Genomic DNA, 16689 nt, shown 5'->3' with positions numbered 1-16689 from the left:
ACCAGAGCTAGAATTCTTTCTTATTTTAATCATGGTCTATGTGCTGTGACTTCTCAAATGACCTCTATACTTCTCATGGGTCTTGGAGTCCATGTATTCTTGACTATCATAATATGAATGCCACTTACTTTGGAAAATGTTTAATTCATGGTATCTGTATAACTGGATGTCTTCTTCACACTATATCTGAATAGAAATATTTTTTATTGGTTTTTTGAGACAGGGTTTCTCTGTAGCTTTGGAGCCTGTCCTGGAACTAACTCTTGTAGACTAGGCTAGTTTCAAACTCAGAGAGATCTGCCTACCTTTGCCTCCCAAGTTCTGGGATTAAAGGCATGCACAACCACTGCCTGGCTCAGAATAGAAATCTTAAATGGATTTCAACTAAAAAGTTAAATACTGATAATGGTTTATAGATCATATAAGTATTGCACTCACCATATATAACTTCTGTGCATTCGGAATGGGAAACATTGCCTATTGGTGTCTACAAATCCAAAAAGAATAACTCAGCTATCGAACCAACCCGTGGTGAGGATGTCCCTGTATAGCAGGACCTTGGCTATTCCTCACATACTCCTTCAAGAATACTTGACCTTAAACATCTGTCATTGGGAATGAATGGACTTAGGGATCATTTATCCATGTAATTACTCAAGGGAGTAGAAGGAAAGTGAGATGATCTTCAGTCTTGCTCCATATCCTAACTGATTCCATCATCATATGGAAAATATCAGAATTCTGATTAGCATAGCATCAGGAAAGAAGAAATAGTATAAATAGATGTCATCAACAATCATTTGTGATGGAATGAGGAAAGGTTTGGAAGGAAAAAGTTCATCCAACAAAGTCTGGTTGAAATTTCTGTCTGTCTGATAGGATCTCTATTTCTGCAATGAGTTCAAACATTATTAGAGGACACAGCACCTCCTCCAGGGATGAAGAAGACCACTGAATACTACACAATGTTGACTTTGGTAGCAAATAAAGGGGCTGTGCAATTCTGAAAGACATTGTAACTGATATTTGCTCTTTTAAACCTCTTACTTGATGCTTCAATAGAATAAATTTCTAGATAACTGTTTATGTAGTCTTCCTTGATATTTGTCATATGCCACTTAACAAACAACCCATACTTCTTAGTGCCTTATAAAATTATTTATTTCTGGTAACACACAAATCTAGATGCAATGTGAAAAATCCTGTTTCCACATACATATGTAAGTACAGTAGTGCACAGATAAGTGTGCAAGTGCACACAAAGGAAAACACTGGCATTTGATATCACTCAGAACCCCACTGATAGATTGATTGATCATATTAGATTGCACAAAGCATTTTATAAGACACATAAAAAGCCCCAAGCTTCCAAAGAAATAAAGGATGGGGATAAAGAATATAGGAAAGCCAAGTAATTGCCCTACATCATAAAAAGGATCTGAAAGCTTATAAAATACCTGAATGCTTAAAAAACACATTAAGCACTTTGGGCAGGAGCCATTTTGCAAATTCAGAAACAAGAATCAAACAGGCAGTGCTCTAGCAAGGCCTCACAGTCTGGGTTCTTAGGTCAAGAGGGACATGCAATCCAGATGTCCAGAAGGCAGTGAACCAGAGCTAGCAGGCCGAGGTGGCATTGTGGGGCTGGCCAGCTGCAGTCCCCTCTCTCCAGCAGGACCTAAAGACAGAAAAACAAAGATCAAAGTCAGATCACATACATGATACTCTCCTCAGCTCTCTCTTCACCTTTGTTGTGTCTCAAACAATCTCAGATTTGTCAGAGAGACCAGGAATATACCAATCCCCATCAGACCTCCTTATCTCTGGTATTTGCTCTACCATCCCTCAGGCACAGCCAGCAATCCCTTTTGGTCAAACCTGGGATTTCTAGATATGATCCTCACTGAAGAAATTCTCTATCTCCTCACCCCACAGATTTGCTGGCCTAGCCTACATCACCCATTCTGCTAGACCTCAGTGACAATCTCTCTATAGTTTCATTAATTGCCTTTTGTTCCAGCATGTCCACCCAGAGTGGCTTCCCACCCACAAGCCAATATCCATTGGCGTTTTTGTCTCAGTAGTGCCCAGACTCCACCTCAGCCTCCCCAGTCATGTAATACTCCTTTGATCTCAGGAAGCCCTTCCTGTTTGGGTTGACCACTGAAATTCACTGGCAAAATTCTACCTGATAAGGCTGTTCAGGCTCTGTATCTACATTGGAAATGCTTTCAAGTGGCCATCATGATCTCGTTCCATGCCAGACCCTTATCCTCTGTGCATGTTCTACTGGTTCTTCTCAGTCTACAGTGGACTGGGACACAACCATGCATTGGGAACCGTTATATCCAGTTCTATTCCTTCTACTTGATATACTGCTTCCCCTGGAGTAAGATTTTGCTATCTCAGGGACCTCAGTCTACCTGTTTCTTGATGTCAGGGCACTGGGCAATTTTTATAGACCAAAACATTTAGTGACCTGAAGATTCACTGAGTAACCCCTAGGCACCATCGCTCAAGTCAGCCTTAGGAACTTGAGTGCTTGGCTCCAAGGTAGTTAAAAACACCAACTCTGGGTTTCTAGATAGCTACCAATAACTCATCTCACAGCTTTCTGTCTGCCAAATATCCCCACATACCTGGTACACCACAGGGCTGGTGACGTGTCTGCGAAGAATTTTTCAGAGTCATCAGAGCTTCAGCAGCCTCCAGCATCTCCTGCCACTCCAAGGTAGCAGAAACTGAAGCCTGGTTGGAGGCACTGGGGCCCTGCAGAAGAAAGGGTGAGAAAATGAAGACTAGGGAAATGTGTGTCCTCTTCTATGATAAGTAACCCTCTAGCACCTGCTGCCCAGATGCCCCCCACTCTGCCCCGTCTACTTGTGTTCACATCTCCAAAACTTATTTCCTCCCATTGTTCTGAATCCCATGTCTTTACCAGGACCTGTGACTGCAGTAGCATAGGGTCAGTAGTGGCACAGGGCTGAAGCATCAGGCTTGGGCACCTGTAAGAAGAGGAAGGGCCAAGGTATTAAAAGTTCTCATGAAGCCTGGTAGTGGTGGCGCACGCCTTTAATCCCAGCACTTGGGAGGCAGAGGCAGGCAGATCTCTGTGAGTTCGAGGCCAGCCTAGTCTACAAGAGCTAGTTCTATGACAGGCTCCAAAAGCTACTGATAAACCCTATCTCAACCACACATACTCCAAAGAAATGTTCTCACAGAAATATCCTACCAGTAGACAAAGTAGCAGGAATCTGCAATACTGAGATTTGGGGATCCAAATGATTGCGTGGATATTTAACCTTGTGCTTTGGGCAAGCCCTTTCTATTGGCCGACTCATTTTCAGCATCCCCTTTACCTGCATCCCAGAAACAATAGCTTATACTGGCTTTTTCCTTCCAGGGCTAGAGTGAAAATGATGATGATGAATCATAGTGTCTATGTTTTAGTCTGAAAGCAGCTGAAGGCATTGTGAGTACCATCCTTTTTCAGTGGCTGCATCTTGCCCCCACCTTACCCAATTAGCTCTGGCCATGAAAGATAATTCAGGTTCACTGTCCTTTGGACAGACTCCTGAGGCCCTGTGAAACCTCCTTACAAAGCTCCCAGATTTCAGCAGGACCTTCCTTCTCTATCTGTCAAAAAGTAATAACATTCTCAACACGTTGAAGACCTACTATGTGGTAGACCTTGTGTTAGTTCTCTTTTCAATGGTATAGATATAGACTATGTCCACCAACATACTTGCTGGGAAATGGAGACTTGGAAAACTACTTGTGCAGATCCTCTTGGATAGAAAGTGCCAACGCTGAAAGTTTTCTACCCTTGCTAATTTCTCCTTCCCTTGCTCCTTTACCTCCTTCTTCCTATTATCATTCTCCTGCTGCTAACACTCATGGCACTAAACACAAAGTTGGAAATCCCCAAACACAGTACATCCTATGTTCCTTGTCCTACTCACATGCTCGGCATGGTAGAGAGCCCATGGAGCTCCCCTGAAAGGGAAACTGCCAGTTGTTGCCCCGTGGTCTCCGGAGTATATGGCATAGATGTTAGTTCTGGGGGCTGACTCAGCAGCACAGGCCCCTTAGAGCTCTCCTGAAGAGGCAGAGATCAAAGATAAGGATCAGACACCCAGTTGTTCATGGAAAGATTAAGAATGAGTATAATTTTGGATGAAAATAAGAACACAGAATTCCAAGCTGTGGGAACCTTGAAGACCATCCAACCTTACATTTTACTCTGATTTGAGAACACTGAGGTCCAGAGAGAAGTGATTTTTCCAGTGCCACAAGAGGAGTAGGTCATAGGATTAGAAATGGAAACTGTCTTCAGGATATACTGAAAAGGGTCTGGGCAATGGCTGATAGGAAAATTCCCCTTGGGCAATAGACTCTTCTTACCTCCTGGGTTGCTGCGTCAACCTTGACCTGGAGCTGATGCATAGTGTTCTTTCCAGCTATAAAATAATGGTCACACAGGGTTCAGACTTCCTTCCCTACCATCCCCTTTCTATAATAACCCCACACCTATACTAAAATCTCATGTCATTACTGATCTTTTCTGCTCCCTAATGCCTTGCCAAAGCATTCCTTCCTGTAAACACTTTGGCACCTGACAATGATTTTTTTTTATACATTAGAGAGTTCTTGCTGAAGGTTACACTGCATGTCAGTGATGGGACTGGTTACAAAAATACTCATGCTTCCTCCCCAAGTTCAGGGACCCTATCTAGTGAAAGACACTTACTGCAAACTCCTTCTTCCATAGTCAATTTCTTGACATGCATGTGCGCATTAGAGGCAGCCGCCATCATCATCCTTCTCTGTCTCCAAACTAGGCGTCTCTTTATCTGTTTCTTCTTGAAGGCACTCACAACAGACAAGGCCTTGCGTAGTTCCCTAAAACAGGGGGATTTGTAGACCTAACATTAGTTACATATAGAAGAGGTCTCCCAGACACTATACATAGGAAAAGAAGGCACGATTTTGACAGTCCTAAGACTTGAAGAGGCAACAATACTTTTACCCCCTTATTTGGACAAGCAATCTACTGCTGTGTTGGGACTAAGTTGAATCTATCAAGTTTCCCCAGCCACTGTGACTTGCCTCAGTGAAATGTCATACTTTATTCATTGACTCAACACATGCCTCAATCATCACTGGTATTAATTATGTCCAATGAACAAAATGCCAAAGCAATCTGACAAGAGCTTTTTTAGAAAGTAAAAGAAAGAACTTCCCTATTTATTTAATGTGTTCAACATTACTTCTATGAAGAAATAAAAGATGCCACAGGTAGTATTACTGACCAATATTCCTCATGAACATAGATGCAAACCTCTCTCATGAAATTTTAGCAGTTTGATTTCAAGAATGTATGAAAAACATCCAACATCAAACATAGCTTTCCCTAGAAATGCAAGACGCCTTTCATTTAAATACCAATGCTAAAGCTTGGTCTAATGGCATATGCACACATCCCAGCATTCAGAAGGTTCAGACAACTGGATTCCAACAGATTTGAGGTCAGCCTTGACTACACAATGAATTCCATGATAGCTTGGGCTAGAGTGAGACCTTGTCTCAAAAAGACCCACCAATGAATTTTACTGTATTAGTGGTATAAAATAAAAGGACAGAAGTTACCAAGATGTATAACAGAAAAGATATTTAACAACATAAAAGCCCACCCATGATAAATATCAGATTAAAAAGTTGGCATTGTAGGAGCACAAAAACATAGCCTCAATCCAATAAAATGCATCTACCAAAAAATCCATTGCTAGAAATATACTTACTGGTGAAAAGGTAAGTAATTCTTTTCATTAACTTTTATAGTCTTATTATCTTATAATTTTTATTTAGCATTCAAAATGATGGATGAGTTCTGACATTTTCACATGGTTAGCACAGTGCTTTACTCATATATCCTTCCATTGCACTCACGTGCTCATCTTCCACCCAGTCCTCTTCTTACCCCCAAATAGTTCCTCTTCTACTTTCATGTTATATACATGCACATGCACACACACACATACATGTATACACATACAATTGAATGAAGACTCTATACATGAGAAAAAATATATTCATCTTTATTTTCCTTTATCACTCTCTTGTTTCTACCACACTTTAGTTTCTTTTCTTTCTCTAAATGTTGTCTCTTTAGCTTTGATGTATGTATGTCTATATACATGTACAAATTAATTAGATTGTATGGATGAAAGAAAATATGTGATATTGAAAAGACAGAATACTCCATTCAAAAAATCAGAAATGAGCTCGAATGTCTCTCTATACAAATTAAACCATATGCATACATTAAACTTTAGGCCATAGCTGCCACATAGAAACAAAAACCTCAAAATAAATAAAAAGGCATACAGATTGAAAGGGAGGAAGTAAAAGAATGCCATTTGGTTATATATTTTAGTATATTTTTATTAATTCTTTGAAAATTTTATATATGCAAGCAATGTATTTTGATAATACTCTACCTGACTCCTCCCCCAGTTCCTCTCAGACCCATCCCAGCCATGTCCTCTTTTTTGTATATTTTTATCAACCCTGTGAGACATCAATACAATGAGTTTTTAAAATATTCAGACCCAACTCCTCCCTTAACTCTTCCTATGTTCACCATCTACCTTTCCACCCCTCCAAACTCTGTGTCCTATTTGTTTTTCTTTAATAATCCACTAAAACAAATGTGCAATCCTGGGTGTAGGGCAAACCACAGGAGCATGACAGACTAAGGCCACACTTTAAGAAAAAGTCAATTCTCCCCAACCCCCAAATCTATCAACTGTCCATAACTTTTCAAGGAGGTGTGCAGACTCATGACCCCCTCTCCCAACCATGCTAGATTATCGACTGACTTGATGGTCTACAGCTTATGTGCTACAAGTTCAAAAGTAAGTGATTCTTTGATAAGCAGAAGACACTGTTAGTCATGGTTTTCCCTGACTTTGAGTCTTATACTATCCTTGCCTTCTCTTTACAAAGTTCCCTGAATCTTGGTGGAGTGGGGGTGGGGTAGACCAGAGTGGAGAGGAGTAGAGGGAAAGGGGATCATAAGACACAGATATCGCATTTATGGCTGAACACTCTACAGTCAATGTTTTCTGTATTTTGTCTAATTATGAACTGTTTAGTTAATTGCATTCCATTAAACAAAAAACACCTCTGGATTATCTTCCGTTAAAAGTGACATATTTGATACAAGAAATACTCCATATTCCTGATGTAGGAGTGTCTTCTGTTTTGTGTTGATTTCATTGGTTAAATAAAGAAACTGCCTTGGCTTTTTCATAGGGCAGAAAATTTGGTAAGTGAAGTAGACAGAACAGAATGCTGGGTAGAAAGCAGAGTCAGGCAGACGCCATGAAGCTCCAACCCAAGATGGACGTAGGTTAGAATCTTCATGGTAAGCCACCACCTCGTGGTGCCACACAGATTATTAGAAATGGGTTAATCAAGATATGAGAATTAGCCAATAAGAGGCTGGAAATAATGGACCAGGCAGTGTTTAAATGAATACGGTTTCTGTGTTATTATTTCTGGGGCTAAGCTAGCCGTGCAGAAGCCAGACAGGACAAAAAGCAGCCCTGCTCACCTCATCACTACATATTACAGATAAAAATCATCTCTAAATATTAGAAACTCTGTACAAAGTATTTGAATAGAAAATTTAGTATGTAAAATCCCAATAGAATTCATTATATTAGAAACAATTAAGGAGATTGTTTCCACAATTTGGAGACCCAAAGGGTTTTAAATGACATCTACAAAAACATTAAAACAAACAAAATATCTGTTAAAAATATGGGCATAAGCACTGGAACATTTGTTTAGAAAAAAAACTATTAAAATCTTGCAAAAAGAAATTAAAATAAAGTATGCTATGCTCACTGATCAAAACATTCAAAAGGTTTCCACTCTCTGTAATCATCAAGAGAAGGAAAAGTTATCGCGCAAAGATCTATAGCAGTGCTTATGACATAAAAGGGCCAACGACATGTGGAAGAGGACAAAGATGGAGAATTATGAACCCCAGCATTTCACTATCATGCTCCAACACGGAGGTAAGCACCACAGCACGGAGTCACCTTAGGACAGGACACACACTCCAGTGAGATCAGAGGCAGGTCACAGACAGCACTACAAAGGCTCCACGATAATTCTATTAGGAAATGGGACAGAAAAAGTGGATGGCCTGAGGGGAAAAAGCAAACAAAGATCGATGGCTCCAACAGATTCCAAGATGTAACCCAAAGTGAATCTCGATTCTAAGAGTAAACTGCTAACCTTTAATACCTACGACCTGAGGACTGTCCTGCACATTGTACACGCTCTGCAGTCCCCAAATACTTTCCATCATTCACCAGAAGCAGATGCTCAGATATGCGGGTAACCTGCACAGAGCAAACGCCTCAGAGAGAAGAAGTAGGGTCCAGGCCTTCCAGCCTCACAGCGCCATGACCAGACCTTGTTCTGGAATTTTATGAACAGTTTGGACCAAGCACCAAGAGAGCGCCATGAGAAACCTCACGGTCCTAACTTAACGGAGCAACCACAGACAGGCATCATGAGCACGTTTGTCAGTGGAGACCCCACACACAGGGAACTCACTGTGTACCCGAAGTCCTCGGCATTTTCAGTTCAGCCTGCAGAACTTCATTCAGGCTGCTGAGCTAGCTAGAGTGAAGGTGAAATGCAGAGGAAGAAACAGAAAGTTCTGGGGGCGGGAGTTAGGACGAAGGTCATGCTCCAGAAATGTATCTACTGGTTGAGCACAATGTACTGAACTGAAGCAGGGAGGAACCATGGGCAGGAACAATGGGGCTTAGGGCCATGGAGGGGTGGAGATTAGGGCTATGCAGGGGGCAGGTCTCGGTTCCACAGCCAGCACAGTGGGGACCTCAGCAGAACTGTGGATAAATGTCCTGAGTGGGGCGTCACACTCTAGGAAGATGATATCCTTTCCCTTCTTTCCACCCCCTGGGCAGGTGAGCTTCATGTTTATGTGCTCTGGATCATCCTCCAGGGGTACTGGGGTTCTTCAGGCCAGGGCTCCCAACTTCTCCATCCTCAGCACCTCAACCAGTAGTGCAGATACACATCACAGTACCCACATGAGGTAATGGAAAGCAGTCATGAGGGACCGCAAACATGAGGTCTCAACTCTCTTTTTTAGACTGTGAGAAACCCACAACAATACTTCCAGGAAGGTAATGTCTTTGCTCACAACATGGAAAACTCATCCAATGGCCCAAGAGGAACCGGGAAGGCTGCTCCTCCGAGAAGGCCTTGGAAGGGTCTGTTCCAGAGAGCCCTGGCACGTGTGTCCAAGTTCTTCAGGTGGGGCTCTGAGTCAGCCTGCCTCTTACCACTCACAGAAAGCTGCAATGAGTCTCTACCTCTCGCCTAGAGAACACCCCAGCCCTCCTCTCCATTCCCACAGGGCTTCTGAGGGTCCACTAGTCTCTCTGTTTCCTTCTCAGGAGAGGCCGCTGGACAGAAAAAGGCCGAGAACAGGGCCATGGCGTTCTGCTGCCCAGGCCCTTACCCTCCTGAGAATCTTGTTTAGTGCGGTTGAAATAAAGGTTGTCATGCTTTACAATGTTTTGCCTTCATTATATTTTATTTATATTTCCTACTGACATCAACTTAAGATGTGCTGGGGATGATGTCTTGGTGATGGGGGTGGGATATCTTGGAGGGGAGAGCAAGTGTCTTTCTGAGTTCTCCTAGGACATCAGGTTCCCCCTCTGAGGCAAAGACACTTGCTCCGGTCTTTGTAGCAAAGCAGTCTCACTCAGAACTGTTTCTTTCCCACAGCTGGCACCTCTGACCCACACTTCCATACATCCAGGAGGAGCAGCTTGCAGGCCTCTCCCCTTGTATTCTATGCAGACTTCATAGCTGAGAAGTCTTGAGCAGAGATTATGGGAGCGGGAAGCATACACAAAGAATACATGGAGCCTTTAAAAGGGCTTTAGACATTTTGCTCACGAGCACTACCCAAGCACCCACAGCTCCTCGGGGAAAAAACAGGGGTCAAAAAACAGCCTTGTTTGTCTCTACCACACAAGGTCACTCTCCACGTTATGAGGGTTTTTTGTCTTCCTAGGGTGAACCTGAAAGGTCCTGAAACATTTATCCCAGGGCAAGGCTGCACTGAGGATAAAACATAACTCATCTTTACCCTTAGGCAGTTTTACTGACCTATAAAATGTATTTTGACTACAGGAGGACATAAATAGGACACAGAAAACACAAATACCATCTCCCTTCAAATGACAGTCTCCTATATGCTTCAAACTAATGGAGTAAAAACATGCTTGACCAGGACCAGCTGTAAGAAACCATTGTCCTTCCTTGCTGAGAAGGGGTGAGTCCTTCCTTGCTGAGAGAAGGAGGGGCTTCTCAGAGGCCAGAAAGTGTACCAGGGAGACAACAGAATTTCGAGCCTCAAGGCCTTCTTCTCTACTTCTGTAAGAGAGCCAGGGTGGGACCCACAGATAGAGAATAGTTGGAGTTTGTATTGGTTATGTTTTTCATTGCTTTCAAAAATAGCTCACAGAAAGAATACATTTTAGCTCACATATTAAAAGGGTCTAATCCAGGCTGGAGGGGAAAGTGGCAGAGTTCACAGTGGCAGGAGCAGGCAGCCAAGACTCCACAACTGGTAAAAAACAGAATGCATGGAGGAGGGGACACTGGCAATTGCTTTTTCTTTTTGTTTCTTTCTCTTTTTTGGGGGGATTTTCGAGACAGGGTTTCTCCGTAGCTTTTGGTTCCTGTCCTGGAACTAGCTCTTCTAGACCAGGCTGGCCTCGAACTCACAGAGATCCGCCTGCCTCTGCCTCCCAAGTGCTGGGATTAAAGGCGTGCGCCACCACCACCCAGCTGCTTTTTCATTTTTATTCACTCCTGGAACCCAGTCCATGTAATGATGCAGTCCACACTCCTGGGCAGTCATTCTCTCCACAGATAAATGTTTATGGGAACATCCTCCCAGACATCCTTGGAGATGTGTCTCCCAGTTGATTCCAAATCCAGTCCTATCGACATCACCGACTAACCGTCACCAAGTAGCTAATCCCAGTGTGATCAATGACTTAGAAGTGATCTTTCTGTGGCAGGTCTGATGGGCTGAGCATCATCTCCCCCCACAAGTCCTCTGTCTACTGACTTTGGTCCTGTGATTTTGGTTTCTATTAACCCCATACGCTTAAAGCAAGCTGGGGAGAAGTGGCCTGTTTCAACCCATGTCTTAGGGTCCTAGAATTGATTGAAGACAGACAGGAACTCAAAGCAGGAACTGAAGCAGAGGCCATAGAAAAGGCTTCTTGTTGCCGAGCTTTTGTGGTTTTCTCGGGCTACTTTCTTTACTTTGCTTACATAGCACAGGATCACTTGCCCATGGATGGCACAGCCCCAGCTGGCTGGTTCCTCTGCCAGCAAGTGTTCATCAAGGAGACCTGCACACCAGTCTGATGGAAGGATTTCCTCCACTGCAGTTCCCTCTTCTCAGTGACCCTCGTTTGTGTCGAGTAGATCCAAACTCAGCTGAGAATGTGAGCTCTGTGTCACAACTTCTCCAGTCCTAGCTGAACCTCAGATACATGGCTCGGCACTACCAACCCAAAAGAGAATTAGAAATTTCACCTCCCAAGAGAAAGACAGTCTTCCCAGAGGTTATGCCTTCTGAGTATATCAAACCCCATGTCTATGTGTGTGAGAGAGAAGGGGGGGGGTTACAGGGTGGAGAAGAATGGGAGAAGAGACAGAAATGAAACAATGAATGTCTACTGGAATAATTGGTGATATTTGGTTTCTCTCAGTAGCTGATCTAGAATGCAGAAGCAGAGGTGGGATAAAGGCAGCTGGACAGATGCATAAGAAGCCTTCACATCTGTCCCTCCGACCAGACACAGACCCATCCTGCCCAGCACCTCCCAAGCTGACTAATCGTGACCACAGAACTAGCTGTCCACTGCCCACACAGGGCTCACTGGGATATTCAGCACTACATTTTGTTTTCCAAATGACGTACCTCTGCTGCTGATCTCAGCTCTTGCCACAATCACCTAGCATGGTCCTTTTAGGTCAGCAGTCCTCAACCTGTGCGTCTCGATCCCTTGGAGGTTGCATAGCAAACATTCTACATACCACATGTTTACATTATGATTCATAACAGCAGCAAACTTGGAGTTATGAAGTAGAAAATAATTTTATGGTTGGGGTCACCACCAGGTGACGAACTGTACTAAGGGATTACAACATGAGGAAGGTTGAGACACACAGTTCTAGGCTTTGGTGGCCCTGTGTCCTGCCTCCCACTCTACAGAACTACAGAGTCCCGACTTCCTGGGAGAAGATACTTGCCACTGCCCACCCCAGTCACAAGTGACTCTCTGTACTCTCTCCAAGAGCATTCTCTTCTCCTAGCCTGTGAACTAGGGCATGACCAGTTTAAGTGTTGCCACTTCTAAGGGCTCAGCGCTTGTTGGTTTTGAGCCCTGGGTTCTCACAGCTGTGTCGATGTGTCTCCCCCCGCCCCAGCTTTCTCAAAAATAAAAAATCTCAAAATTAAAATTGTATGCTTTTGGGTTTCCAGGTGTGTAAACCATTGTGACACAACTACTACCATCAAGGTAAATCCCATCAGTCACCCTCCAGAGTCACCATTATTCTTCTGTGGAGAAAGCATTTACGATCTTCCACCATGCACATTTCCCGTACACAGTGACGTCGTAAACCCATAGATGTTGAACATACATGTTTGATATGTACCTAAATTTATAATTTTGTATCGTATAGGAACAAAAAGTAGAACGTGTTGAAATGGTTAAATAAATTTTAAAGAGCTAGCCCAGACTCTTTATTATGCACTCAGTGATCACATTTACAACCTATACATACTTCAAAGCAGGATACCAAGGTATAGTACACATTATATACTTAAAATAAAAAATAAGTTTGTGCACTTAAGCTGTCATTTACACCTCTATGTTCACATTGTCATTGGGAACCATTATTGTACACTTTCCTTCTCTTTGGAAAGCAGGTAACAGATTATTTCTGTTTTTTTTTCTTTTTTCTCACTGTCCCCATGTTGTTGTAAACAAAGGCAACCCTTGGGCCTGCCAAGATTCCTGTCTGTGGTCAAAAAATGTTTTATTTCATGTGTACAATGTCTGTGTGCATAGAGAGGAGGAGTAGTTTTTACAGAGCCCGTGGATTGAATGTAGTCTTTGCACTTGGCAAGTAAATACTCTCTCAATTGGCTAAATTCCCAGTCCATTTTAAAACTAAAGGAAATGCAACTGTATCTTACTAATTTGCACAACATTTGTACTTAAGCTCATTCTGTAGCCCAGGCAAGTCATCAACTTATTATCCTTCTGGCACAGCCTTGCAAGTGCCTGTAATTGCAGGTTTTGCCCCCAGATCCAGCTATATTCTTGATGTGATTATCCACTAACGGACATTTAGATTATGTTCCTAGGACAGGTAGTGTAGGTGATGCCTCAGTCAGTGTAGGGATTCAGATATTTTGGACCACTGACTTTAGGGCTTTGGGATATACCCTCAGTACAGGTACAGCTAAAATGCATAGTAGTTCTAATGTTAATGTCTGGAGACACGTGCATGGCGTTTTCAATAGCTGTTGTACCAATTCCCACTTTAACAATCTTGTACTCTGCTCCTTGTTGGCTCTAATTCTCATCTCGGATGGCAAGCCCAGCACAAAAGGTGAGATGATCTCTCACTGCAAATTTGATTCCCATTCTCCTGATGATTATTGCCAAGAACTTTTGTCCCTATCTGTTGGCCATTTGTACATCTCCTTTTAACAATGTCTACACAGATCCTCAGTCAATTTTCAAACAGGGATAGCTGTAGGTTTCCTTTGCTATTGAGTTCTGTGCCTTTCTTATATTTTAGGATATTTATTGCTCCTTTATGCCTACATGAAGTCCTGATATAATTGACAGAAATGAGAAGGCAGAGAGGAGGAATGTATGCAGAGAGACAGACACTTGTGAGGGTGTGGAGACAGTAGATCAGGCTGCCTCTAACAGTGAGTTAGTGGTAGCAATGCTTGGGGAGCTTCAATTGCTTGGGCTTCCCTTGGTTGTCTTGAGAATTGGGAGTGTTTTTTAGATACATTCTCACTATACCCAGCGCTGTAGCTGTGATGTTGTGAATGCCTATGACCTCCACAGGCTCATGTGTTTGAATATTGGTTTCAGTTGGTGGGACCTTTTGGGAAGGATTAGGACATATGGCCTTGGTGGAGTAGCTGTGTCTCTAGGAGTGGGCTTGGAGGTTTCAAAAGTCCACACCGCACCATAGGGCCAGCTCTGGTCTCTCACCATTCTGGGTGTTGTCTCAACATGTAAGTTTGCAGCTACTGCTCCAGCACCATGGCCGCCTGTGTGTTATATGCTCAGAACCATGTCTACCTGCCTGTGACCAGGATCCCTGCCCTGATGCTGAGGACTTTACCTATGGAACTGAAAACAAACACCTAACAAAATGCTTCTTTCTCTCATAAGTTGCTTTGGCTATGATGTCGCCTCACAAAAATAGAGAAGTAACTAAGATCTGAAACTCAGTATGGATCCCATGTTGTCTTCAAACTTACAAAACTCCAGATCCAGTCTCCCGTAACAGGGTGGCAGGTATGTGCCCAAACACCAGTTTATGTCCATCTATAATTCTGTGTGATTTCTTCCTTCTACACCAGAGAGCAAGTGGGTGTGGGGCAGAATTACTGATGGTGAACAGTCTGTCATGGCCCCAGGTATTTGTATAGCATTAGGGCCGGCATACACACATTGACATACCTGTTAATTTCTGGAGGGAAAATCCCTGAAGCCTCATGGATATTTTATTTTCAGCAGAACTTCCAGGTAAATCTTGTCAGCCTTGCATGGTTATTATGAGCATGAAGAAACTGCCACTATGCCAGTGAATTGAAAATCATCCAATGAATCAGAAGAAATGGATAGCAAACAGAAGAATGAGCCTGAGAACAACACAGTCTTCATTTCAACCATGCAGAAGAAACACATTGGAGCACACTGAGAACTCTGATGGCAAAAGTAGAAAAAATGAACAAACAAATGAACAAAAAGGAATAAGCTACAATGGAAGAGAACACCACTGATTTGAGAATGGCAGATATAGAAATGAAATGGCCATCTCAAAAGGAGTAAGAGTACCATGTCATGAGTCAGAATGGAAACAGAATAGAAATCAGCTGCCTGTATCCTGTTGAAAACTGGGAGACACTACAAACTGTAAGAATTCCAGCCTGCAACATACACTGTAGGCAGGTACTAGTTCAGATGCTCTTGGAAACAGCAGCCAGCAGGGATACCTCTATTTTAAAATGTTTGCACATGGTGCACCTTCAAATTCTTTCTCCTCCTACTGCAGATCAGAACCATACATTACATTGGTTGTGTGGGTGTATGCCTCTATCCTCAGCATAGGGAGGCTGAGACAGAAGGATTCTGAGTTCAAGGTCAGCCTGGGTTAGATAGGGTGGTACTCCTCACAAGAGTTACAGCAAAACAAAGAGCTGCTTCTGACAGACATCATTGTTCTGGGTCTGAGATGTCATGGTCTCAAGGCCAATCATGTTCTAGCAAGCTCTTCTCCAACTCTGCTACATGCTAGGCCAGAGCATCCTCACGATCAGGACCATGGAGAGATCCTCAGGCATGCTGCCTTTTTCAATACTCAACAGCTAGGTAGCTCTCTTCTACCAGGTGTGTGGTTAGTGAAGATTTTTCCCCCATTCTGAATGATGTCTCTTCAGTGGATTAACTGCTCCCTTTGCTGCTGGCCTCATTTGCTAAACAAGCACAGGTCTTTTCAGGAAATCCTTGTCTGCCTCTAGCATTATCAGGGTTTCAGGTCTTACAGTAAACCTAGTCATTCACTTGCCATGGGTTTCTCCGCAGAGAAGTGGGGAATCTAGCCTTATTCTTCTGCATTTGGAGTGTAGCATTTTAAGTTAAGTAAGTCAGACAGATAAATTTTACATGTTTTCTCACTCTTGAGAATCCTAAGCTTTGTATATATATATATATATATATATATATATATATATATATATATACATATACACTTACATACATACATACATAAAATCATGGATGTCTAAATGACATCAAAGAAGAAGTGAAACAGATTAGAAGAAATTGAGGCACTTGCCATAAATTGGAGGAGAACAGAAGGAAGAGTAGGGGTTGTGGAGAAAAGCTTCCTCCTATACTTGAATGACACTGTCGGCATGAAACTCAGTTCTATGTACAACCAATAAACGCCAGTTACTAAACAAAAGGTGTGACAGCATGTTGAGCCCATCAAAGAGAAAAAGATTTTCAGCTCCAGGCTTCAGGGTCACGTGAGACACTTCCTGCCACTTTGCTTCCCTCTGGAGCCTCTTGGCTGCCACCAATTCATGGAAGAGACACCTGGAGTCTGATTACAGATCCTTGTTGGGCCTTGGGCTTTAGTCATGGAGAGCGTATGGGACATTTAAGATACAGGAAGGGTCTCCCTATCTGTTTGCTGAAATTGTCAACATGTGGATGGAGCTGCAAACTAGAAAGATGTGAGTGACAAGTGACTGTGTTTTTCTTTTGGAAAATGTGATGT

The 16689-nt window shown here is 42.8% G+C and overlaps 1 protein-coding gene across 2 annotated transcripts in view; it reads right to left on the bottom strand.

The window, feature by feature from the left end:
- Window positions 1-1150: 1150 nt before the first annotated feature.
- The window catches only part of Dmrtc1 (DMRT like family C1), a 29765-nt gene continuing 14226 nt past the window's right edge, over window positions 1151-16689 (bottom strand). The window contains exons 1-7 of one of the 2 annotated variants that reach the window (XM_075957528.1): window positions 14865-14900; window positions 4751-4902; window positions 4405-4460; window positions 3963-4099; window positions 2939-3005; window positions 2640-2769; window positions 1151-1678 (exon numbers count right to left, since the gene is read on the bottom strand). In XM_075957528.1, coding sequence (XP_075813643.1) covers window positions 1566-1678; window positions 2640-2769; window positions 2939-3005; window positions 3963-4099; window positions 4405-4460; window positions 4751-4820 — 573 coding nt within the window. In that variant the 5' untranslated portion in view covers window positions 4821-4902; window positions 14865-14900 and the 3' untranslated portion in view covers window positions 1151-1565. Of the gene's footprint in view, window positions 1679-2639; window positions 2770-2938; window positions 3006-3962; window positions 4100-4404; window positions 4461-4750; window positions 4903-14864; window positions 14901-16689 lie in introns of those variants that run through there. The other variant, XM_075957527.1, reaches the window with a different exon arrangement.

The sequence above is a fragment of the Microtus pennsylvanicus genome, chromosome X (assembly GCF_037038515.1).
Source record: "Microtus pennsylvanicus isolate mMicPen1 chromosome X, mMicPen1.hap1, whole genome shotgun sequence".
In the NCBI taxonomy this organism is placed as follows: domain Eukaryota; kingdom Metazoa; phylum Chordata; class Mammalia; order Rodentia; family Cricetidae; genus Microtus; species Microtus pennsylvanicus.
This window is presented reverse-complemented; position numbering and strand designations above follow the sequence as displayed.